At 56.0% G+C, this 23,499-nt stretch overlaps 2 protein-coding genes across 2 annotated transcripts in view; one reads left to right on the forward strand and one right to left on the reverse strand.

Annotated features, from left to right (window-relative positions):
• The window catches only part of HK1 (hexokinase 1), a 44,847-nt gene extending 40,417 nt beyond the window's left edge, over nt 1–4,430 (forward strand). The window contains exons 16-17 of the mRNA XM_004701138.3: nt 1,483–1,716; nt 3,678–4,430. Coding sequence (XP_004701195.3) covers nt 1,483–1,716; nt 3,678–3,828 — 385 coding nt within the window. The 3' untranslated portion in view covers nt 3,829–4,430. The remainder of the gene's footprint in view (nt 1–1,482; nt 1,717–3,677) is intronic.
• Nucleotides 4,431–6,446: 2,016 nt separating this feature from the next.
• Nucleotides 6,447–18,114, reverse strand: TACR2 (tachykinin receptor 2). Its single transcript, XM_004701389.1, has 5 exons — nt 17,723–18,114; nt 15,172–15,366; nt 11,430–11,583; nt 9,193–9,389; nt 6,447–6,651 (listed from the first exon to the last, which is right to left on the reverse strand). The coding sequence occupies exons 1-5, from the start codon at nt 18,112–18,114 to the stop codon at nt 6,447–6,449; spliced, it is 1,143 nt and encodes a 380-aa protein (XP_004701446.1).
• Between the last annotated feature and the right edge of the window lie 5,385 nt (nt 18,115–23,499).

The raw sequence follows: 23,499 nt of genomic DNA on the forward strand, positions 1-23,499 counted from the left end.
CGTCTTTAGCTGGGGATAACCACACGTGCATATCTGGTTGTCGGGAGGAATAAGTGAGCTGACGTGTGTAAAGTGCCTGTCCTGTAGAAGCCCTCACAAACGGCAGGCTGCTGCTGCCCTCCTCCCCTCAATCCTGTGTGTGCCATTGATGTCCTCGCGCTCACCATCCTTTTCGGTTCAATCAGACAGAGAAAAAAGGGTTGAGGACCCAGTAGGAAGCTCAGATGGGAGGTCATTCTTACAAGCTGGAACCTAAACTTCGTGTAATGCCACCCTTCTCCCATCAAATGGTCAGAAGTTTCTTCAGAGTGGTCATTTCCTGTGGACAGAGGTGTGCAGGCCAAGGAGAGCCGAGGAGCTGTCCGAGGAGCTCAGCACAGGACACTCTGCGACACAGTGAATTGAGACAACTGTCCCCACGGCAGCGCCCGCTGTCATGCCGTCCGCTCATAGCAACCTTCTGGGACAGACTAGAGCCGCTGCTGAGGGTTGAGGCTGTAAATCTTTATGGGAACCGAAAACCCCTAGTGGGCTTGAACCGCCAGCCTTCTGGTTAGCAGGCTAGTGCCTCAAGTTCCTCAAGGCACCTGGCCAAGTGAGTTGAAAGCCTCTGACCCGGCATGGTACCCTAAGGGAAAAGGATGGAGCCGCCCCGGAGGTGTCAACACGTGAAACGCCATCGGCGCATTGTTTTGTTTTAGCAGACAAGATGGCAGGCCCTTTACGTGTCCCCAAATTGGCCGAACCAATCAGAGTTCTCCTGAACTCCGGAACAACACTCCACGGTGGTGGTTCCCAAGCCTGCTCTTATCGAATACTCAACCCCTGCGAACGCGGGACCCGAGTGAGGCGGAGACCTGCCCGGGAAGGAACCTGCCTCGGCTTTCCCCAGAGAAAGCAGCGAACGGGCTGAGACGGCACCCTGTCAGGCAGGCCGGGGACTTGCTGGGCCCTGCCCAGTGGGAGGTGGAGAGGGCCAGTGACAAAGGGAGGCCTGCCAGGAGATGGATGGACACAGTGGCTGCAGCACGGGGCTCAGGTCTGGGAACAAAGGTGAGGAGGACGCAGGACAGGCAGTGTTTCCTTCTGCTGTGCAGTCGGGCCCAGTGGGTTGGGACTGACCGGGTCGCACCTAACCGCCACAACACCCAGTAGGAAGCAAATGGAGAGGAAAGTAGGTATAGAGGATGATTCTGATTGCGAGCCCTCGTACCACAGCACTCACTGCAAAGACCGCCGGGAGGGGGCAATGCTTGTTCCTGGGTGCTGGGAGGATAGCTCATTTTAACGTTCCAGTTTCTATTTGCCTTGACTTGCCAAGTGTCTACACCTTAACACGTCATGCTTCTAGGAGCACTGAAAAAACAAATGTTGTGTTGAAGGGGACCCGTGCCCCCCACGGCTCCTCGGGGTGAGGACTCTGATTTGGGCCGGTGCTCTCGGCCCGCTCCATCCAACCCCCCTGGCTGTTGTTCACTGCAGTGACCGGTTGGCGCTGCTCCAGGTCCGAGCCATCCTCCAGCAGCTGGGGCTGAACAGCACCTGCGACGACAGTATTCTCGTGAAGACCGTGTGTGGGGTCGTGTCCAGGAGGGCTGCGCAGCTGTGTGGCGCAGGCATGGCCGCCGTGGTGGATAAGATCCGTGAGAACAGGGGGCTGGACCATCTGAATGTCACCGTGGGAGTGGATGGGACCCTCTTCAAGCTTCATCCACAGTAAGTGGCTTCATGGTTTGGGTAAGAGAAGCAGCTTCCCTGGCAGTGGAGGTGACCCCTCTTCCCGGTCCTTCTGGGTGGACCCTCATAGGTCAATTGGTCCGGGCTGGGCATAGGGCCATAGGCACAGGGAGGGAGGGGGTCGTGGGTGGGCCGGGCTAGCTGCAGCTTGGCTGAAGTCTGTGCTTGGTTAGTGGGAGAGGGGGTGACCGAGGCAGAAGGAGGCCGCATTGGGCTGTGGCTGTTGTCTAGACGTGGAAGGGCAGGTAAAGGGTAGGAAGTACCCACAGGCGCCTAGATGCCAGCGGCTAAGGTTGTCCCACACGCCATACCAGAGAAGGACACACACTCTTTGATCTGCCGCATGTCCCAAAGCATGGCTCTGAGCTGTTGAGAGACCATACACCTTCTTTCCCAAACGGGGGTGCTTGTGCCAAGGAGAGGGCTACTCCTCATCTCTGCCTGGGGGCAGAGGCCATCTGGAACCATCTCAGGCAAGCAGGGCCAAATGGCACCCTCTTGACAAGCCGCTTCACCCAACTCAATATAAGACGACACTTGCTATCTCGGCCATGCTTTGGTAGGGGACCATCCTGCTCCTTCCCTGCCTGTCTGTCCACCTCAGTCGCCCGTCGCCCTCACCCTCCTGAGGCAGCGTATGGGATAGTCTCGGCTCTCATCCCAGCACCATCAGGCACTGCTTGATCTCAGCAGAGCCTCACCGCCTCATCTCTCACAGGGGTGCTGGTGGTCCCTGAAGTGTATGTACATCATGTACAGAGCGCCTCAGAAAGCCAAACTCACTCCCACCAGGCAGGTCCTGCCGAACAAAGGAGCCCTGTCCCTGTGGGTTCCTGAGACTATAACGCATTATGGGAGTGGAGCGCCTTCTCTTTCTCCTGCGGAGCAGCTGATGGTTTCAAACTGCTGGCCTGGCAGTTCGCAGCCCAACTCGTAACCCTCTACGCCACTCGGGCTCTTGTCATAGGGCACCTCAGTAAATGGCTGTTAAACCTCCTCGATCCTCATCTCCCTGAGAATCTCTGCTGTGCCCTTTCAATGTCTTAATTGTACAGTGCCAGTGCATAGTGTCACTTGTCACTTCTTATTAGCATTGTCCTGCCCTGGGTGGGGGGGGGGGCGGTGTTGAAGGGGGCGGAATGGAGTGTGTTCGTTCACATGTAGCCTCCTGACTGGCCCAGGAGCTGGATACCAGCGGCCCAGGACCCAGGACCTAGGGCCCAGCTGTGTGTTCAGCTCCCATAGTGAGCCCTGAGGAGCTCTGGTGGTGTAGTGTGGGGACTAACCATCAAGTTAGTAGTTCGAAACCACCAGCCACTCTGTGGGAGAAAAATGAGGCTTTATAACTGTCCTGTGAAGAGTTACAGCCTCGGGTCCCACGGGACAGTTCTACTTTGCCCTGGGGTCGCTATGCGTTGGAATCAACTCGGCGGCAGTGCGTTTGGGGGGGGGGGCAGTTTAGGGAGCCCCAGTGACACAGTAGATGTCTCGATGGGCTGCTAATGGAAAGGTCAGCAGTTTGAAGCCACCGGCAGCTCCTCTTGGAAAAGTTGAGGCTTTTTGCTCAGGTAACGATTTACAGGCTCAGAAATCCTATGGAATTGCTCTACTCTGCCATATATGAGTTGATATTGACATCATAGCTCCTCTTTTTTTTTTTTTTTTGTTGAGAAAACCCACGCTCTGAGGATGGGTGTGCCTGAGTGGCCGGCTGATAAACTCTTTCTTTGTAATAACTTGCCCTTGGTTTTTCAATTGTGCCTCCCTGCTGAGAACAGTGCCTGACTACATACGAATCCTCAGCCATGGCCGCAAACCGCGCTCCAGTGGGCCCACCCTTCTCCTAGCCTCTTTTATAGTCCTGGCGCATGAGCAGTCAGGTGGTCGTCTCACCTTCCTCCCCTCCCCTTCCCCTACGTGTGTGTGTTTACCTTTTCCAGCTTCTCCAAAATCATGCACCAAACGGTGAAGGAACTGGCACCACAGTGCAACGTGTCCTTCCTGCTCTCCGAAGACGGCAGTGGCAAGGGCGCCGCGCTCATCACGGCCGTGGGCGTGCGGCTCCGAGGAGAAACCCCCATGAGCAACTGAGCGCCCGGGAGCCCGCCTGCCGCCCCTCCGGCGCTCATCTCTTGCAGGGGCGCCCCCTCCCCCGTCCCTCCCAGCGAGCCGAGCTGGGGGGCGCGGGCGCCAGAGCTGCCACCGCGCAGCCGGAGGGACACAGAACCCAACTCATGGCGTCTACAGTAGGATACAAGTTAGCGTGTGTGCTGTTGGTAATCCCTCACCCGCCCCGCCACTGCATGAGTTGATTTCCACCGGGTCGTGCGTTCCCCGCGTGCAAAGCCTAGTGACGCATCTGCCCGACGGAGCTGTTGATGCAAAGCCACGTCCTCGGCCGGGCCGCGGGGATGCTGCTGACGCCCGAGCCCGGGACCCCTCCCCAGCGTGCAGTGCACCGTCACCAGCAGCTCTGCCGGGCTCCTGTGCACGCAGCGGGGCCGCGCCAGTCACCGCGACGTCCTGCACCCTGTTTGTCCCGTGGGGGCGGGGTGGGGGGGTGGCAATCGTGTGGGCAATGTCTCGTCTTCATTTGGGTAAAAAGAACCAAGCAACCAACAGTGTCGTCACTGGAATCGCCATCGCTTTTGTGAGCCATGTTGTGTGACCTAGTAAACTTTGTACCAACTCCAGGCCCGAGTCGCGCTTCCTGGCGGGGACAGTGGGAGGCGGGACACGGGGTGGCGGGGAGGGTTCGGATGAAGACGGGGGGCCTTCAGGCCCCTCCCCGGGGACACCAGCGACGCATCTTGTGCCCCCTTGTGTCCCGCTCCAGCACCGAGCCCTCCCTCGGGGGGCGCCTGCAGCCCCACCTGGGCACCTTCAAGAGGGCCTCGCACGTCTCCCCGGCCCTGCACCCTTACTTGCAGCCCAAGCAAAAAAGCTCAGCTTGGCTTCCAGGCGGACTGGGTCCCCACCGGCGCACTCAGCAGACGCTGCCCTTTCAGAGCCCACGTTAAATGGGCCCTCAGGCCCGGCCCAGGGGACGTGCTGGAGCACCCAGCCCCCTGCACCTGCCCTCGCTGGTCTTAAATGAACGCCGGCCACAGGAAACTCATCCTTACCTGCCCCGCACTGGGCCACCCGTGGCTGCCATTGTGCCTTCTCCCCGGCCCTGTGGTGGGTCCCACGTGGCCAGCCTCTTGGCGCCCCCTGCTGGAGGTGAGGTCCGGGGGGGGGGGCTCTCCCAAGTTGTGCTGACTGCTCCCGGGGCTCCCCGGAACCCAAGGCAGGCCCCCTCAGCTGGGTGACATTGGAGTCTCTTTATTTGGGGGCCTGGCAGGGATGGTGTCTCCGGCACGGTGAACACAGATAACATTACATGCTTCTGCTGTGCGTGTCCAGGGTCACGTGGTTGTTCGGGAGGGGCGTCCCCAGGAGGGGATGATAAGTGGTTAGGCAGGGAGAGGTGCACCCATGGGGTGGGCTGGGCCAGACCCAGAGCTTGGTGGGAGTTGGGACCGTTGGTGTCCTCCAGCTGCCACCTTCATGCTGAGGAATTGAGGGCAGGAGCTGTAGTGCCGACTTGCAGGGAGCTTCCTTCCGAGTAAGGTAAAGAAAGGGAGTCATGGAAACCAAAGGTCATGGCCACTGTCATTGAGCACTTCATCTGTGTCTGGCCTGCTTTACAGACATGGTCACCTCCATGGTTCCCTGCAGCATCTCTGTAAGGTAGTTTTACCTTTGGGCAGAGGAAGAGGTGGAGGTTCAGGGTGTCTTTCTTGCAACAACACAGCTGGGACTCAGGGCTAGTTCATTTTGCTTCCTAACCACTGTGGGGCTTTTAGATGCAGACACAAAGAAGCCCTGGACAACCCACAGCCAACGAAAGGGCTTTACCAAAAAACATGTTTCCTCTTGACAGCTTTACTTTAGCTTGATCATTTATCAGCATCGCTCACAAATGTATTTTCTCGGCTGACCCAAAGTTTATGAAAATGTAAGCCACCTCTTCCCCTAAATCTAAAGGTTTGGACTGCTGGCTTCCTTTGAACCGTGAAAAGATTTGGCAACAGTGAACTCCGTTTATGATAACTCGAACAATTGCCCAGAGCTGAGTAGCTCCGGTCCTCCTTGCATGCCGGTTCTTGCTAGTTTGCCACAGTCCCCACCGTGCCTTAGTGCCCCAACATTGAGGCCAGGAGTTAGTTGCTTTTTATCATCACATGGGTAGTTTTTCTTTTATAGTTGTTCCAATTCACACATGGATGCTGTAAACCTGACCTCAGGAAAGCGCTTGTGCCTGCGCAGCTGGATGAGGGAAAAGCTAGCCCATACTGTCTTTGACCTAGATCCCTGACGCACTCTGGGATCGGTGGCTGGGCCCTTCAGTCAGCATTCTCTGCGTGGTTCTTGGTCCCATCTTGTTTTTCCGTTGGTGTATTAAAGGGTGATCTCTTGGTATAGTGGTTACGATGCCGTCCGCAAGGTTAGCTGTTCAAGGCAGCCACTCAGCGGTAAAAAGACATGTTTTCTACTCAACAGCTACAGTCCAGGAAACTCGGGGCAGTTTAGGGTCTGTCTGAGTCGGCCTGAACTCGATGGCAGGCGTTTGGTTCGGTTTGGTTTATTAAAGGGTAGGGGACCGGTCACCTTCAGCGCTCCATCTCCCATCTCCATCAGCCTCGCTCTTCGACCCAACCCAGGTTTCAGAGTTCCGTGGGCACCTCGTCTTGGCCACCCCCAGCCTGCCCATTAGTAGCATCAGAAGGGGCCATGAACAAAGTCTCCTTTGTGTGACACCTGTTGACCCGCATGGAGAGGGACCGCGTGTGAGTCAGCTCCAGCTTATCTTCCTCCGTTGGCGTGACCCATGGGCACCAGCGGAAAGCAAGCCGGAATCCAGAGCGGAACCTGGGGGAGGGGGGAGGGGCAGAGGGGAGGCCTGGTTACAAGGGCTGCTCCCACCCGTCGGTGCCATTTCCCTGCAGCGCAAGCTGCTGTCTCATGCCCCAGAGCCCCCATTGCCTCCAGTAGAGATCTGATTTTTCTGAGCCTGCCATCTGTCGTCTGGAGCTCAGACGGCCTACTGAAGCGGATGTAGACCGTTGGTTATCACAGAACATAAGGCCCAAGTATGAGGAACAGGCAGATGTCCTTCATTGCCTTGTAACTGGCTTCTAAAGGAGTAGTCAGAGCACTTAGGAATTGTGGGTTTGGCAGCATGGGTAGAATACGCACACGCACAAGGAGACTGCTTTGAAAAATAACACGTGGGACCACTGAGTTTGGGAGCATTTGCTTAAAAAATACCCAGCTCGCCTGTCGTGGCCGTACAAAAGGCCCCTGTGTAAACTGGACTCAAGGAACCGACAATGAAGGTACCAACACTACTGCTATGAGAAAGTGAACGGGCGCCTGTCCAACAGCCAGGAGAGACAGACCCCATGTCTGTTCCTTGTTCCAGAAAACCAGGCTTTCTTTTTTTTTTTGGTGGTGGGTGGGTGGGGTGTTCCTCTCCTTGCAGTTCCACAGGTTTCCACGGTGTGGCGCTAGGTGGCGCGTACCCTGCCCCACAGTCAACTTGGCAAACCCAGCTTCTCACCCCTCTGTCCCACTCAGGAAGCTCTTCCTCCTGGCCTTCTGAATGGTCTGGGCACCAGGGTGGGGAAGAGACGGAAGGAAAGAAAGAAGTAGAGGTCCTGGACCGACCTCACCCACATCAGTCTGCCTGGGTCCCAGTCCCGGTGCCCTCCTTTCATCTCCCGCCTGCTTTTCCAAGGCTGATAAAGTCCTGCTCGGCAAGCGGAACCTCTGGGTGCTGGAGCAGCCTACACCTCTCCACGTGCTCCTGCGAAGGGTCTGCCCACCGACCCAGGAGGACAAGGGCCAGGAGAACCAGAAGTCCCCACTGCCTCTGCCACCCGCAAGCCCCTGCAGGGTGGGAAATGCACCGTGCCTTTGGCCGGTGGGGGGAGCGGCCCCTCGGGTCCTGGCCCCGCTTCCTGTGAAGGCGGGTTGCTGTGGGCTGGGTGCTGTCCACTGTGCTCCAGAAAGGTCTCTGTGCTTCTCTACTGCCGTAGCCGGAGGAAGTGTGTGGGGGACAAGTGTTACAGCTGAGAACAGATGTCGAGATGAACCCCAAATCCCCTCGTTGACATCAGGGTTCAACAGGGAACCCTGGCCGTTCAATGGTCATGCCATTGGCCGCTGACTGAGAGGTTGGCATTTCAAATCTACCCATGCTCCATAGAAGAAAGATGTGGCAATCCACTCCCGTAAAGACTGAGAGACCGTCTCATCTCTGCCCCACAGGTTGGCTGATAGATTCGAACTGCTTACCCCGTAGCTTATTATGCCAACAGCGCCCATCCTGTAAAGATCACAGCCTAGAAAACCCTATGGGGCCTGACTACTATGTCCCATGGGGCCTCTGGAAGACAAATAGTGGCAGCAGTCCCTCACGACTACAACACAGGTTCCAGCACATGCAGGATGCCATGCATCTATCATGACACTACCATGCAGAAGTTTCACTGCCCTAAAAATGCATCCATATCCCCCAGCACCGATCCCCTTACCCCCTCTCTCGTTTTGACTTTGCCCCCAAATTATACAGCTGAAATCATTCAGTAGGTAGACTGGATTCTTCCACTTAGCAATGTGTGTGTGTGTCAGGTTCCTCCCTGACTTGACAGGTGGCTTCTTTGGATGATTGTACTGCCGTGCAATGTGAAGGAGCCCTGGCAGCGGGGTGGTCACAAGGCCAGCAGTTTGAAACTATCAACTGCTTCACAGGAGAAAGAAGAGGCTTTGTCCTTCCCTAAAGAGTTCCAGTCTTGGGAACTCACAGGGACAGGTCTACCCTGTCCTATAAGGTCACTATGAGTTGGCATTGACTGGATGTCAGGAAATTTGGTTTTTAGAGTGTAGCATGTACCAGACAAAAGCAAGATGTTGATAACAGGAAAAGCCGAGGCAGGGCAGGAGAGGAGGAGGCATTCGGAAATTCTTCGTACCTTCTGCACAATTCCTATGTAAAGCTTAAATTGCTAAAAATAATGAAATATATTTTTAAAATAATTAAGCAAAGGAATATAAAGTCAGGACAGAATCCCTCACTTCTCACTTTCTGTTTTCTTTCGGTCTGCTTTTGGCTTGTCCCCATCTCTGCCTCCCCCTCCTTCCCCTTCTCTCAGACAGGCCCCCCAGAGAGAGGACAGACAAGGCAGGACTAGCTGTGACCTGGGGAGCGGGACAAGGCTTCAGGGAGGAGGTGAGACCCCCACAAGAGGGGGGATTGTGGTGTGGACTGGACTGTGAGGACGGCACCCCCAACTTGGGGTGAGGTGGAGCAAAGGGTGGAGGATTGAAACCGGGTGGCTGTTTAAGCTGTTTGGGGACCTGGGAGTCCTAAGGACTGAGAGGAGGGAACCCCGAGGGGGAGGGGCTCACCTTTGGTTGAGGCAGCAATAAATGATGGGATTGTACATGGTGGAGCTCATAGCCAGCCAGAAGAGGGCCAGGTAGACCTGCTGGATGAATTTGTGGCAGTAGATGTCCTCCTGGAAAGTGCCCAGGATGAAGTAGAGGTGGTAGGGCAGCCAGCAGACGGCAAAGGTCACCACCACCAGCACCATGGTCTTCACAATCTGTCCCGGAAGAGTCTCCGTTATGGTGACTGCGCAGCCTGATGCCCAAGCCCCCCAGCTCTCCCAAGGGAAAGAACGGGCTGCCCTCAGGCCAGCCCAACCTATTAGGCCTCTTCTACCGCTGTGACCTGAGTTTCCTGGGACATCTGCTGCCCAGATGCTCGGAGCCTCGGGGCCTCGGCACAGGCTGGGATGGTCGCCCACACTGCCCTTTCCGCTGAAGGCTTTCTTCCTTAAAGGGATTGTCTGTTTGTCCCCCAACAGTTTTATGGGCACATAATTTGCATGCCCTAGAATGAAATAGTTCAATCGTTCAAACATATATCCAGGAGGGATTGTACAATCACCACCATGTCCATCTGAGGGCATTCCCTCTGCACCCCACCCCCACGGTTGAGTCACAAGGGATGTCCATTTCTGAAGTCCTTAAGGAGCCCTTGGATTGTATTAGTGGTCGCACAGTGGACTGCTGACTGCAAGGTCAGCAGTTCGAAACCACAGCTGCTCCATGGGAGCAAGATGAAGCATTCTACTCCTGTAGAGCTTTCCTCTTGGAAACCCCCAGGGGCAACCCTACTCTGTCCTGTAGACTCACTATGCGCTGGAATTGGCTGGATGACGGTGAGTTTGGTTGGAAGTCCGAGTTCTTCAAAGCCCCGCCCCGCCGCACCTGCCACCGGTTGCTGCCGGCTCTAGAAGGTTTCCCTGGAGAGAGGCTGAGCTGTCCATCTCACCCTTTCCTCAAGAGAGCCTCTCTGGATCACCAAGAGACCCTCTCTCTGGGATCTGGGTCTGCTTCAGCTTTCCAGCCACCAGCAACGAGGCTGCTTCAAGCAGGGACACCTCCACCTCTCCCGGCCCCACCCACGAGTCTGTCCCAGCCTCCCCCTGCTCCCAGCCTTGTCTTTGTAGACACACACACACCTCCGCCTAGCCCTGTCCCCTCTGAGGGATGGGTCGTGAACCAGAGAGCCTCTCCATGAGGAGGGCCACTCAAGAGGGTCCCTGCCCAACGACTTGCCTGTGCCACCCTGTGACAAATGCCCGACACCAGGTGGGATGCCATGGCTTTACCTGGGTACATGATGTGAGGCGCCCAATGCTTCCATCAGTCACTGAGCAGGAAGGGGGGGCCCAGAAAGGCTGAGCTTTGATTAGGAGAAGGTGGAGGGGGTCTGGATGGGGGCGCTGGGTGGCAGGGAAGAGAGGACACTGGCACTTGGATGGGCATGGGAGTCAGCCTGGGAGGAGGCCAGATCACAGGCCGGTCCCCAGGATCCATAAGGATGGCACTTCCAGCAGCCGAGGACACCCACACACAGCCACAGCTAGGAGACTCCTGCGACTCTAGGTGCTTCAGCACATCCGCGGTTTGAAGATTCCAGCGTGGTAAGGTTTGGGGAAGTAGCTGGGGTTCTGGGAAGCTCTAGGATTCCCCGACGTTCCTAAGATACGGGAAGTTCCTCTCACTTTGTATTTGGCCCAAGACCAAGAGCAAATTGGCCCCAGGGTAGAGGCAAGGGCAAGTTCAGGGTGGATTCTGTAGAATTCCCTGGGACCCTTGACCGGGGCTGGAAGTAGCTCTGCCCTCAGAGTGCATCAGAGAGTGAGTGAGTGCAGAGCTATTTAAGTTCAAGTTTAACATCACTACCCCCCACCTGCTGGCCCATTTTTCATCTGTTCTAGCTTTTATTATTTCCTCTTTCATTTAGATTGAGGCTTTCCTCTGACTTATTCTGTCGTGGTTGTTGGAGTTTTTTGTCTGGTCGGTTATTTGGTTTGTACGATTTTCTTGATTGATATGAAATCCAGGCTAGGTAAATCTATAGAGACAGTCACTAGATTAGTGGTCTCACAGCGAGCTAAGTACAGAAGTGAAGAAAATGTTCTAAAATTGATTGTGGCGATGAGTGCGCACCTTTTTGATATACGCAAGCCTTTGAATTGAATGATCCGTGAGTCATCTGTCAATAAAACCGTTTTTAAGAGTGGATTCTCTCGGCCAGGCCCCGCCCCGCCCCGCCTCACCCCCATGCTCACCTTCTTCTTGGCTTGCAGGTGGCGCAGGTGGGCGCCGTCCGCCTGATGCCCAGGGACGGCCCGCCTCCAGAGGGTGAGGACGATGATGCTGTACGCGACGAACATCACCCCCAGGGGCAGGAAGTAGATGAGGACGATCACCGCGAGGTGATACCTGGAAAGAGAGCCAGGCTCTGGGCACCGGGCGGCTCGTGGGGCAGCCCCCACACCCTCCCGCATTCGTGGTCGCCCTTGTCCAGGGTCCAGGCTTTCTGGACTGGGCCCTGAGGCCCCACCCTGGGCCTTGGTGCTTGCCGGGCAGGGAGGAGCTGCTCTCGCGCTGCCCTGGCCCCAAAAGGAAGGGGGTGCACTCGGAGAAAGCCCCCCAGACTCCCCCGCCTGCCGGCTGATCTCGACCCAGGTCTGATCCCGAATTGCGGCCTGCTACTTCCTTAATAGACCTGCGAATCCTAAGTGTGGTCTGCGAGTCCCCTGTGGCCATTTCACAGAGGATCCAACCCAGCAGAGAAATGGAGGATGCTGTGGGCCGGCGTCAGAATTGGACCAAAGGTTGGGGGTGGGGGTAGGGTGGTGGGTCTGCACTCCACCTCATAGCAATGACCTTGATCAGATCTTGGTTCTCATCATCCTCCCTGAACCGAGATGGTTCTAATGACACGGCGACCTTTTTACAGGGCGTAAGCCTGCGGTTTAAAGTGAGAAGTTGGGCCCGTCAAGTCTCCCCATATGTAAAGGAGAGAAGCTCTGACGTCCTTCCCAAGTGTCACCAGTTGCCTCCTCCTTTCCTAGCGACACGGTAACAGGGCAGGAATCCATCCACTCTGAGCCCTTACAGGCAGGAGGGACCTCAGAGCCTTGAGGACCATAGTCTTGCACCTGCTAAACTTAGGGCTGCCTTTCCTCCAAGTCTAGATTGTCCTTCTATTTTGGTTTGGGGGCTGGAGAAGGCAGCTGTAAATTCATCGAATCACCACCACCGCTACCACCCCCACCCCCACACACACACACATCAGCACACAGGTCTGTAAGGATAGAATCCCTTAGGGAATTCCCACTGGAAGCTCCCCACCAAAGAAGACAACACCTTCTCACACAGAAAGCCAAGCTTCCTGAAAATCCTCGCTCAGAGTTCGTTGTCCACCGCTGCCCTCTGGTTGCCTGAATGAGGGGAGGTACAGAACTCGCAATCCCCAGAGAGCTGGCATGAAACCAAACCAGTAGAGCTCAGTGCTGTCAAATCGATGCCGATCACAGCCCCGGTAGGACCGGGTAGGGCCGCGTCTCTGGGCTTGGGGGCTGTGAGTTTTTAAGGGAGTAGAAAGCTATGTAGAAATGTATGTTTCTCCCTTAAAGCAGCTGGTGGGTTTGAACGGCTGACCTTACAGTGAGCAGCCGGCAGGGGTTAGATTTTATGTCAACTTGTACCTGGATGAACGTGTATGGGTAGAATCCAACCTATCCATCAGGTCACCTCATGAGGAAGCCACCTTGGGGTGTGGTGTTTTTATAAGAGTGACCCTAGGAATCTCTTTCTCTCTCTCTTGCCTTCTTCCTTGCTTGGATTCTAGATCTGCCTTCAGGGGGCCCCATGTGAGCCACCAACCCTGGGAGTTGTTGGCCCTGCCATGTTCCCCCAGACCCTCGATCCAGATGCATGCAACTTTGCAGGCCCTGAGAGCTCACTGCTTCCTGCCTCTTCAGCTGCAGCGAAATGAATCTGAGGAGGACTCCGATGGCATCCGAGCCGTGGATTGAGTTGAACTGGGCTGGGACGCCTTCCTGATATAGGGCTCTTTCTTGTACACATGTGCATGTCCCTGGTTTTGTTACTCTAGACAACCTAGCCGGACGCAGACTAATGTGTAGCCCTCTACCCCACCAGAACTCTTACTATTTACAGTCCCCAGCTTAGGAACAAAAACTTGTGTTCAAGGAGAGAAACAACACCGCCCCACAGTAGTCTGTTCCAGAATATTCCACTCACCCACCCTTGAGCCAAAAGAGTCGGGTTCGTCCCCTGTGTGTAAATGTCCTTTGGGGGTGTGGGCCCTTCTGAGAGGGTAGGGTTTGTGGTGGAAATAGAGATTCCAGAAAGGGTCTGCCCCACCCCCTGTCCTGGCACCTTCCCCAGCAGTGAAGGCCACCAAGTGGTGTTCTTGTGGCAGGCCTGGGAGCAGATGGGGCCAGGCAGGGGTGAGTGTGGCAGTGGGGGTATTGTAAAAGGCGGGCTTGAAGGGAGACTGTGCTGCCATGGTTACCCGGCAGCCCTCAGCTCAGCACCCCACATCTTCGCAGCTGGGATGACTGAGACTGTTGGCTGTTTCAGGTTTGTTTTTGTTGGACTCCTCTTCCAAGTGCCACATACAGGTACCTGTTCTGTGCCAGGCACCGTGCTAAAGGCCTGGTGTTCATGTTCCCATTTATACTCACAAAGTACTGTTACGAATCGCCATTTTAGAGACTGGGGACAGGGCTTCCCCAGGGTCACACAGCACTGAGCCATACCTAAGTTCTTTCCCACACTCCTACCCTGTCCCCCAAACCATGCTGCCCACCTTCACATGAAGAAGGCACCAGGAATTTAAGGAAAACATTCCAGGCTCCGAATCGGCCCTCTCTGCTTCTATCTCCTTAGTCCTCCTGAGCATATAAACCACCCTCCCCAAGACACACATTCCCAGCCCATGTGCACGCACCCACATCTGCAACCTTACCCATCGACCTGCATGGGTATACCACACATACCCACGTGCATGCGGCCCCCACTTAGACTCACAGATGATGTGCACACATGAACCTGTCTCATTTGAGGACACCCGGATCCTTACTTAAGGAGCAGAGCATCAGGAGACTGGGCCCTAGAGCAGGACTGGCCAGATTTGAATCCCACCTCACTAGCCACGTGGCCTTGGGCACGGTGTTTAGATTTTTGGTGACTCAGTTTCCTCATTAAAAAATGTGAATGATAATAGGAAATACCCCATTGATTGTTTAGAGAATCCAATCCGTTATTATGTGTAAAGTGTTTAGAACAGGCCCCAGTACATACTAAGTGCTATGTAAATGTTATTTTTCAGTGTATATATATCTATATACACACACATATATGCATATCCCTAATAGCATATCCAAGGAGCCCTAGTGATGTATTAGGTTTTGTGTGGGGCTGCTAAACCACAAGGTCAGCAGTTCGAATCTACCAACCCCTCCTCAGGAGAAAGATGAGGCTTTCCGTTCCTGTAAAGATTTCAAACCCTCCCCCCACTCTGCCACCAGCCACCCCCCCAAAAAACCAAAAAATACCCCAAACACAAACCCACTGGCATCAAGTTGATTTCTCATAGCAGTCCTACAGCACAGGGTAGCACTGCCCCTGTGGGTTTCCTAAACTGTAACTTTTTACAGGGGTGGAAAGTCTCGCCTTTCTCCCTCGGATGGGCTGGTGGTTTGGAACGGCTGGCTTTGCAGTTAGCAGCCCAACGCGTAACCCACTAAGCCACTAGATCCCGAGGCTAGCTCCACTCTGTCCGGTAACGGGTCTGTCATCCTCAAAGGCTACTGTGTGCTGGAACTCACTCACTGGCTCTGGGTTTGGCTTTGGGAATCACACACGCTCACATGCCCGTGTGCATCCCACTAGCCACTTATGCATGCGTGTGCCGGCACACACAGACACGCATGTTCATTCTCAGGGGTGCACACACATTCATCATCTCCCCCCACGCCAGCCCAGAAGCCTTACAGGAGACGCGTCATGCCTCCGGGGTCTCCGGGCCAGGCCACCACACACTTGGTGGCCCCCTGCATCACGGTGATGGTGGAGTAGAAGCACTGGGGGGAGGCAAGCGCCAGAGCCACCAGCCAGATGCCAGCAATCACCATTTGGGTGCCAGGGCCCGAGAGCCGGGGCTGGAAGGGGTGGACGATGGCCATGTACCTGTGAGCAGAGGGTGGAGTGAGTGGTGGGTACACCTTCCTTGACCACCCCTTTCATCCTCCCTCTGCCCCCACCGAACCACCCCCCTCCCTCCATCTCAGCATGTCCTTCTCAGTACCACTGCCAGGTGCCTGCAGACATGATGTCCTCATGGAACCCAAGGAGTACCAGCTGAGCTGTAGCTCTCCCTGCCACCCGGCAAGTCAGGGGTCACCGAGCCGCCACCGTGCCACCTCCCTCTGAGCATGGGCATGCCCTCAGGTGGCCACAGACCAGTGGAGCGGCCTCGGGAGCAGGACTCGGTGTCCAGCTTTAGCCTGAAGCTCAGTCCTTCCCAAGCCCCTCGGCCCTAGGACAGTCCTTCTCTTGTCCAGAAACCTTAGCAGAGCCCACAGTCTACGAGTGAAAACACGCTACCTTTGTGCTCTCCCGTGGAAATGTAACCAGTGCCTCCGAGGAGTGGACATTTCCATTTTAACTAGTTTAAGGGTCAGTGGGCGCCTACGGCTGGTGGCTTGGGCATCGGCCCCCAACTTTAAACCTGGCATTCAAGCCCAAGTGAATGATCCCCCTCATGAAGTCAGAGCCCCAGGCTGGGGCAAATGGTTGATACACTCGCTGCTAACCAACAGGCTGGAGGTCTGAATCTACCCTGTTGCACCTCAGAAGACAAGCCTAGTGGTCTCCTGGGGAGAACTCAGCCCCGGAAACCCCCTGGGACACACGCTTGGTTGGCTTGGGTGAGGCCAGCTAGCAGCCGGCTCCTCGGCTCCCACCATTCTCCAGGAAAACCAGCATGGGAGTTCATCTGCCCTCGTGCCTGGCAAGGTACAGGAGCTGCCACCACGATATCTCAGACTGGATTGGTTGTCTCCCTTTTCCGCATCAGGAAATGGAGGCTTAGAGGCATGAACCAAGCCAACTTGGGAGAGGCAGAGCTGGTTTGGCACCCAGACAGGCTGCAGCTGTCTGCTACCAGGTACTGTCGATTGGGCTCCCTCTGTGCTTGAGACCCAGGAAGCCCCTGGAGGCCTGTCCTGGGGACTGGTGGGTCTGAGACCTCATGGGTCTATAAGACCTTGGCTGAAGAAGAGAGCACTCCCGAGTGACAAGGGACCCAAAGTAACCCTCCCCCCCAGATGCAGGGGCCTGCCTCTGTCCCTCTGTGGGACCTTGGCTCCCTCCAGAGTGGAGGTGTGGTTTTTCTTTGTGCCATAGACTGTCTATCAGAGCCATATCCCCTCAGCTGCTCTGACCAAGGACGCCGAGATGCCTTTCCATAGCCACCCTGGGCTATGCCCTCTCCAAACTGCTTTAAAAGGACTCCAGAGATCTCTGAGGGTAACTGTGCCACCCCTGGCCCTGGCTCTCCTCAGGAGAGGTCAACGTCTGCAGCCCCTGAGAGCCTCACAGAACAATAGCAAAGGCCACTGCCGTGGGAGCCCTCTCGACTACACCTAGGGCTCCCGGGCTGTCAATCTTTACAGGAGTAGACAGCTTTTCTTACTCCCTTGGGGCTGTGGTGGGTTTGAACTGCCAACCTTGCCATTAGCAGCCCAGCAGAAACAAGACCCCCCCCAAAGGATTCTAACTCTGCCATAGAGTGGATGCCGGCTGATAGTGACCCTATGGGGCAGGGTAGAACTGCCCCTGTGAGTTCCCAGGACTGTAACTCTTCACAGGAGTAGAAGGCCCCTTCTTTCTCCCTTGGAGCTGCTGGTGGTTTCAAACTGTTAACCTTGCCGTTAGCAGCCCAGTGTGTAACCACTACCCTAACAGAGCTCCTCAGAAAAGAACAATAGTCAGCCCTACTGTCAGGGACAGTCAGACCGGCTCTGTGCTGGGCCGAGCTATGCTTCATATATGTTCCTGGTCCCTGGGTGGGTGGCAGGAACAGTGAAGCTCGGAAAGGTGGGCGATTCCAGTCCACCCAGAGGCACCTCAGAAGACAGGTGTGGTGAATCACTCCTTTCTCTAACAGCACGATCTGTTGATTGAATATAGGAGTAATGTGCTCCCTAGGACACTCTCCCTGGGACAGGGGAAGAGTACAAGTAATTCCCTTGTTGTAAGAGAAAGACATCAGATTAAAGACCAACCCACAGAAGAACATTCCAGAACGTCCCCAGACATGACCTCCCTCCTCCCGCAGCTTGACGTGAAAGTTCTTCCTTGGTCTAACCTCAAGCCTGCATGCTTCAGTTCCACTGACCACCGTCTTCCCGAGAATTTGGATCATTACCAAACGTGGGAGGCCTTGCTTTGGGGTCTGCCTTGCTGTGCCATCACAGGCAACTCCTCCCACCCCACCCTGCCCTCCTGAGCCCCCAGCAAAGCCCCACCGCCCCTTTCTTGCCTGTCGGCGGTGATGGCCGTCATAGAATAGATGCTGGCGAACATGGCCATGATGGGGAAAAGGTTCTGGAAGTAGCAGAAGGCGCGACCAAAGTACCAGATGTTGTGGCTGGCATAGACGAAGTTGAAGGCGGTGTTGAAGGCGGCCATGCAGAGGTCTGCCAGGGCGAGGTTAACGATGAAGTAGTTGGTGACCGTGCGCATCCTCCGGTGGGCCAGGATGATCCACATGACCGTGGCATTGCCTATCACAGCCACCAGCACCAGGGCCAGGTAGGCGGAGGCCCACAGCGCCAGCTGCCAGCTGGGCATGGAGAAGGCGGTGAAGCCCGTGGTGTTGATCTCAGGGACAAACGAGATGTTGGGGTCAATCAAGACATCGCAGCCCCCCATGACTGGCTGGATTTCTCTGGGTCCCAGATAAGGAGCCTGGCTCTGTGGCGCTACTGGGGCCCCAGAACCTGCCCAGCTATGTGGAACAGAAACCCCCTGCGTGCGTGGGCACGGGGAGAGAGGCCACGTGAGGGCACCTGAGGGACTCGGTCCAACAGCCTGGGACAAATCAAGTCGAGCTGGACGTCCAGTACCGAGCCATTGTCATTTCAAATTTCCACAGCCCAGCAGGTGGGATCCAATGTCACAAGGCAATCTGGCATCCACTGACCCAGAGCAGGAAGCATCCGTCCGGCCCCTCACTGCAGCAGTCGGAACACGGAGACCCCCAGATGAGGCGTGAGCACCTTAAGTCACCCCGTAAGCTGACAGGCAGGACTTGAACCCAGGCCCCTCCTGATGCTACTCCGGAAGCAGTCTGGATCCGGCAGAGTAGGTGAATTCCACAGCCCCACCGCGCAGCAGGGCCCTGCAGCCTTCTGCCCAGGCTTTGGGGACCCGGGGCTGTGATAGGAGATGGGGCGTGCCCTCGACTCTGCCAAGTGCCAGGGCAGGCGAGGGCCTTGGCAGGGGTACTTCCTGCTCCAGAGGTGGGGCTCCACCCCCTGCTTGGAGGGGAGGGGAGGTGGGGGGGCTGGGTCTTGCCTTTTGAGAAAAGATTTAAGACTGGCTGCCAAGGCAGGGAGAGTTCTGGGGAAATGAGCCCAGGTAGGAGTGAGGGTGGGACTGGCCCGGAGGGCACCATCTTTGGCGGGGTGTTTAGATCCAGCCTGGGATACCAAAAAATAGATCAAACTCATTGCCATCTAGTGGACTCCAACCCTACAGGGCAGAGTAGAACTGCCCCTGTGGGTTTCAAAGGCTGTGAATCTTCAGGGCAGCTGAAAACTTTATCTTTCTCCCCCAGAGCAGCTGGTGGGTTTGAACTTCTGACCTTATGGTTAGCAACCCAATTCAGAACCCACTATGCCACCAGAGAGCCCTTCAGTCTGGGCTGGGGGCGCCTAGAAAGTGATTGAGAGCATGCACGGGGGAGTCCCACAGACCCAGATGTGAGTTTGCCTCTGGGACTGTGCAAGTCACGGGGCCTTTCTGAGCTTTGGCTTCCCCATTTCCAAAACCTAAGGTGCACGCCTCGCAGTACATGTGTGAATTTTAAATGAGAACACGTGCACACGGCTCGTTGTTGTTAAGGTGCCATCGAGCCGGCTCTGGCCCATAGCGGCCCTCTGGACAACAGAATCAAACTCTGCCGGTGCTGCGCCATCTCACAGTTGTCCCTGTGCCTGAGTTCATGGACGCAGCCACTGTGCCAATCCGTCTCCTTGAGCACCTTCCTCTTTTGAGCTGCCCTTCCACACTGGAGCAGCACATTAAAGGATCCTGAGGATTTGGGCCCCCAAGGGGACGTGGGGAGGGCCAGGCAAACAGCTCAGGGAGGCGAGGAGGGAGAAGACAGATCCTGGGGCGTCTCTGTGTGAGTGCAGGGGATGTTCAGGTTGCTGGCCCGGGTGCCTCACTCTGAGAATCACTGTGGTAGGACATGGTCGGGGCTTCTGGCCCCTTCTGTGGGTTCCGGAAAGGCCAGTTTGCAGTCCCGAGGGGCCGTGCTGGGTGTGTCCCGAAAAGTCTGCTCTTTGTCATCAACCAGATACATATGTGAGTTGGCGGTGTGTGTGTGTGTGTGTGTGTGTGTCAAGCGAAGGTGTGGTGATGTTTCACCTCTGCACACCTGAGGCTGTGTGGCCCCTAAAGGTGGCACAGGCTCAGAAAGGTAGGGAGTATCCCCGGCAGATGCAGGCACAGCGGCCCCAGGTCTCCAGGCTCTAAGGGAGCCTCCCTCCAGCTGCCTGGCATGGTGTGGGGGTGGGGTGGGGGTGGGGAGCTGCCCACCCACCTATTCTCACTATCCCTCCTTACTACCATCTCTCCTCTTCACTCCAACACACACACACACACACACACACACACACACACACACACACACACACAGATCGCGTCCCACACTTGCCACCACCCAGCCTCCCTGGCTGAGCTGGGAAAGACCTTTAAAGGCCTAAAGAGCTGAAACGATGATTTGGCAAAGGGATCCAGGCTGAAAACACCGACGATAAATCACCAAGCCTGCATGTGTGCTGAAAGGGAAAGAGCGGTTTGCTCGACTTTGCTGATTGGAAACCCTGGAGGCGTTCAATGCTGAGATGTGATCACTCGCCCAGCGGCCTGGTTTTGCCCATGCGCTTGGTCTAGCCACAATCCAGCCCCGCGCTTGCAGGTGGGTGTTTATGGAAGGCCTGCCCCTCTTCCTGGTGGGCAAGCCCTGGCTTCCTGCCCTCCCAGAACCCACTCCAGGCAGAACTGGCTCCAGCCCTGGCCGGGCGGGCGGTGGAGGAGAGGCCTGCTCTTTCTCAGAGCCTCTGTTTGGACGTGGGTCCCTTGCTGAAGGGCCTGTGCCTTTGATCCCGGTCACCACTGGCAAGGGCAGCACGGGCTCAGATTTGGGCTTGCCTCAGTCTCCCGCTCTCTTGGCCCGGTGCCTGGAGGGTAAAATGTGCAGAAATAAGACGGTCGGCGCAAACACAGCTCCCTTTGTGATCCAGGGCGCCGGCTCCCAGGGTTATGGGGCAAGCCAGGGTGCAAACAAGAGGCAGGGCCCGGATGCCTGAGAGGGTGTCTGTGGATCCTAGAGGCCCAGAATGGTCCTCCTCACTCCTGCCTTGGGCCCCCCCACCACCCTACCTCCATTGTATGAACTGTGGGGAAAAATCCCACCATCTTTTAACTCCAGTTTTTCCCAAGTTGGCTGAAACGCGCCTTCATTTGGCCGTTGGGTCCCAGGGTGGAGCTACTGACTTTCAGTTCTCGGGCCTTCACTCGATGGTGTGTGCTCGCAGCTTCCCAAGTATGTGCTCCAAGAGGCGGAACCCCGTGGAGGGCGGGCGGCGGGCATCCAGGACAAAGGGGTTCCTATCAGCCTGACCGCTCCGAGCTGACCTCTGAGTCCATAGCTAGACAATGGCCTTGAAAGCGGGCTTTGTTCAAAGAGAAAAAAGCACTACGTTCCTTTGGGTCTTACTGACCTTTCGGGACTGGAGGGGTTGCTCCTCTGGCTGTCTCTGGGAGGTCCCCGCCAGCCGAGTGGGGGCCCAGGAGGAAAGGTTGTCCTCATGGGTCTGCCGTGGCAGCCTGAGCGGATGGTGAGAGGTGGAAACCAGCTCAGAATCAGAATCGGAGTTTAGCGTAGGAGCGACGAAGGGGTGCCCTTGGGAAGGCCCAGGGGAAGCAGTGGGAGAAACTGAGTCACAGGCAGGCCTGACAGCAGCCTCAAATAACCCCTGGGGCCTCTGGACCCAGAATAGCCCCTCAGAACTGTCCTTCTTAGGCAACCGTGGCCAGGCCTTGACACCTCCATGTTGATCCGTGGTGGTGGGTGGCTCCAGGAAGGGACACGCCCTGAGACACGCAGCTCTCTGCAGCCCCTCAGGAGACGGCAGCTCAGCACGGTCTCCCAACAGCCTACCCACAACTCAACGGCTGTCTGGGAAGCACATGCAGTCCCTGAGTGGCACCAGTGGCTAACCTAACGCTTGGTGGTTCAAACGGCCCCAACAGCTCTACAGGAGAGCCAGGAGGTGGAGTGGCTCAACCACACGGGGCTTGGGAAGGACATCAAGGCGCCTCCCCTCTGGCTGGGGGCGTGTGCTCCTGAGGGCCCCTCTCTGGTCATTTGTGTGAAGGTGGCCTCTAGGCTAGAGGCTTGCAAACCTGCGTGGAGAGGTGGTTTATTTCAGGGGCATTTGGAAGTGAAACTCAGGAGCCGGAAGGCACGATGAAAGCAGTGGGAGTGCTGAGAGGCCCCTGGAAGCACTGGGGACTGGGTGTCCCTGCCATCCAGGCTCAAAGCCAAACCAGAGGCTATTGTATTGATTCCGCCTGTGGCAGATTCCACCTGTGGCGGCTTCCATGTGGCAGAGTAGACCTGCTCCTTGGGGCCCTCCTGGCTGTGGTCTTTCAGAAGCATGCGGGCGGTCAGACCTTTGTTTCACATCACCGCTGGAGGGGTTCAAACCACCCACCTTTAGGTTAGTAGCCAAGTGCAAACCACTTGAGCCATCCAGGGACCATCCCCTTCATAGAGGTTGAGGGAACAGTTTCTGGGATTACCTGTAGACATTGCCTGACTATCTCTCTAGCGTGGAGCTGTGGGCTGCGACTTCAGTGGGTCACACACAAATCGTGGGACCTCGGTGCTGGAATTAGGAGCCCTGGTGGCAGCGTGGTTACCAGTTGGGCTGCAATTCTGCAAGGTCAGCAGTTCAAAACCACCAGCTGCTCCTCAGGAGAAAGATGGGGCTTTCCACTCCCGTAAAGAGTTGCAGTCTTGTAAATGCATGGGGCAGGTCTGCCCTGTCCTGATAGCGTCGCTGTAGATGACTGGTGGCAGTGAGAGAGTACTGGAAGCTGCTGCACATCACCCAGTACCTGGCCCACAGGGGGCACCAAGGGGTGACAAATTCACCTGGGCGGGGCAAGATGAGGACAATGTGAGCTCTGTATCCGTCGGAATGAAATCAGTTCAAGGGATGACCCTTCCTTTTGGGCTGCTCCCTTCGGTTTCAAACCTCCTTTCCTTCTGTCTCATGAAGGCCTTTACATTTTTTTTTAGCTTTTTATAGAGGAGCCCTGGTGGGGTAGTGGTTACACATTGGGCTGCAATCCGCATGGTCAGCAGTTCAAAATCACCAGCAGCTCTGGGGGAGAAAGACTGGGCTTTCTACTCCTGTAAACAGTGACAGTCTTGGAATCCCACAGAGAGGTTGCTATGGGTCCGCCTTGACTCTCGAGCAGTGAGTTTGGTTTTTCGGTGAAGGCTTACAGGGTCGATCATTGGTGTCAGTCAAGAACACATTCACATCTCGTTTGAGCTGCTGGATTACTGTCCTCTCTACGTCACGGCACTGAGCCCACTTTCTGGCTGCCCTAGAAATCTCAGACGACTGCTGATCCCAAGATCTTCACTAGCACTCCTGTTCCCCGTAGAGACCAGTTCCAGGCTGAGTGGGGACGGAGGGCCAGTGTCTCTGGGGTGTTGTCAGTCTTCATTTGACCAGCGAGCCTGCTCTCTTTTGAAAGCCTTCTTTCATTTATGGACCGAGAGGGGTGGAAGACCATGGTTGTTGATGATGTTTTTGCTTCCAAAATCCTTGTTGTGCACTGTTGAGTAGATTGTACACTAGGATGCACAGCAACCCCGTCGGGCAGAGTAGAACTTCCCCATGGGGTTTCCTAGGCTGTCATCCAGATTGACACCAGCAGTACCCACAGACCTGCTGTCAGGTCCAAACCGCCTATGGACCTTCCAGTTAGCAGCAGAGCACTTCAACA

Source organism: Echinops telfairi, unplaced genomic scaffold, assembly GCF_000313985.2.
Source record: "Echinops telfairi isolate 266 unplaced genomic scaffold, ASM31398v2 ScPeMD7_70;HRSCAF=299, whole genome shotgun sequence".
NCBI classification, from domain to species: domain Eukaryota; kingdom Metazoa; phylum Chordata; class Mammalia; order Afrosoricida; family Tenrecidae; genus Echinops; species Echinops telfairi.

Coding starts and splice junctions, on each gene's coding strand:
- TACR2 (XM_004701389.1), bottom strand. CDS start 18,114: ATGGGGGGCTGCGATGTCTTGATTGACCCCAACATCTCGTTTGTCCCT. Junction 15,367..17,722: donor ACGGCCATCACCGCCGACAG/GCAAGAAAGGGG, acceptor CTCTGCTCACAG/GTACATGGCCATCGTCCACC. Junction 11,584..15,171: donor GGAGGCATGACGCGTCTCCT/GTAAGGCTTCTG, acceptor CTCTCTTTCCAG/GTATCACCTCGCGGTGATCG.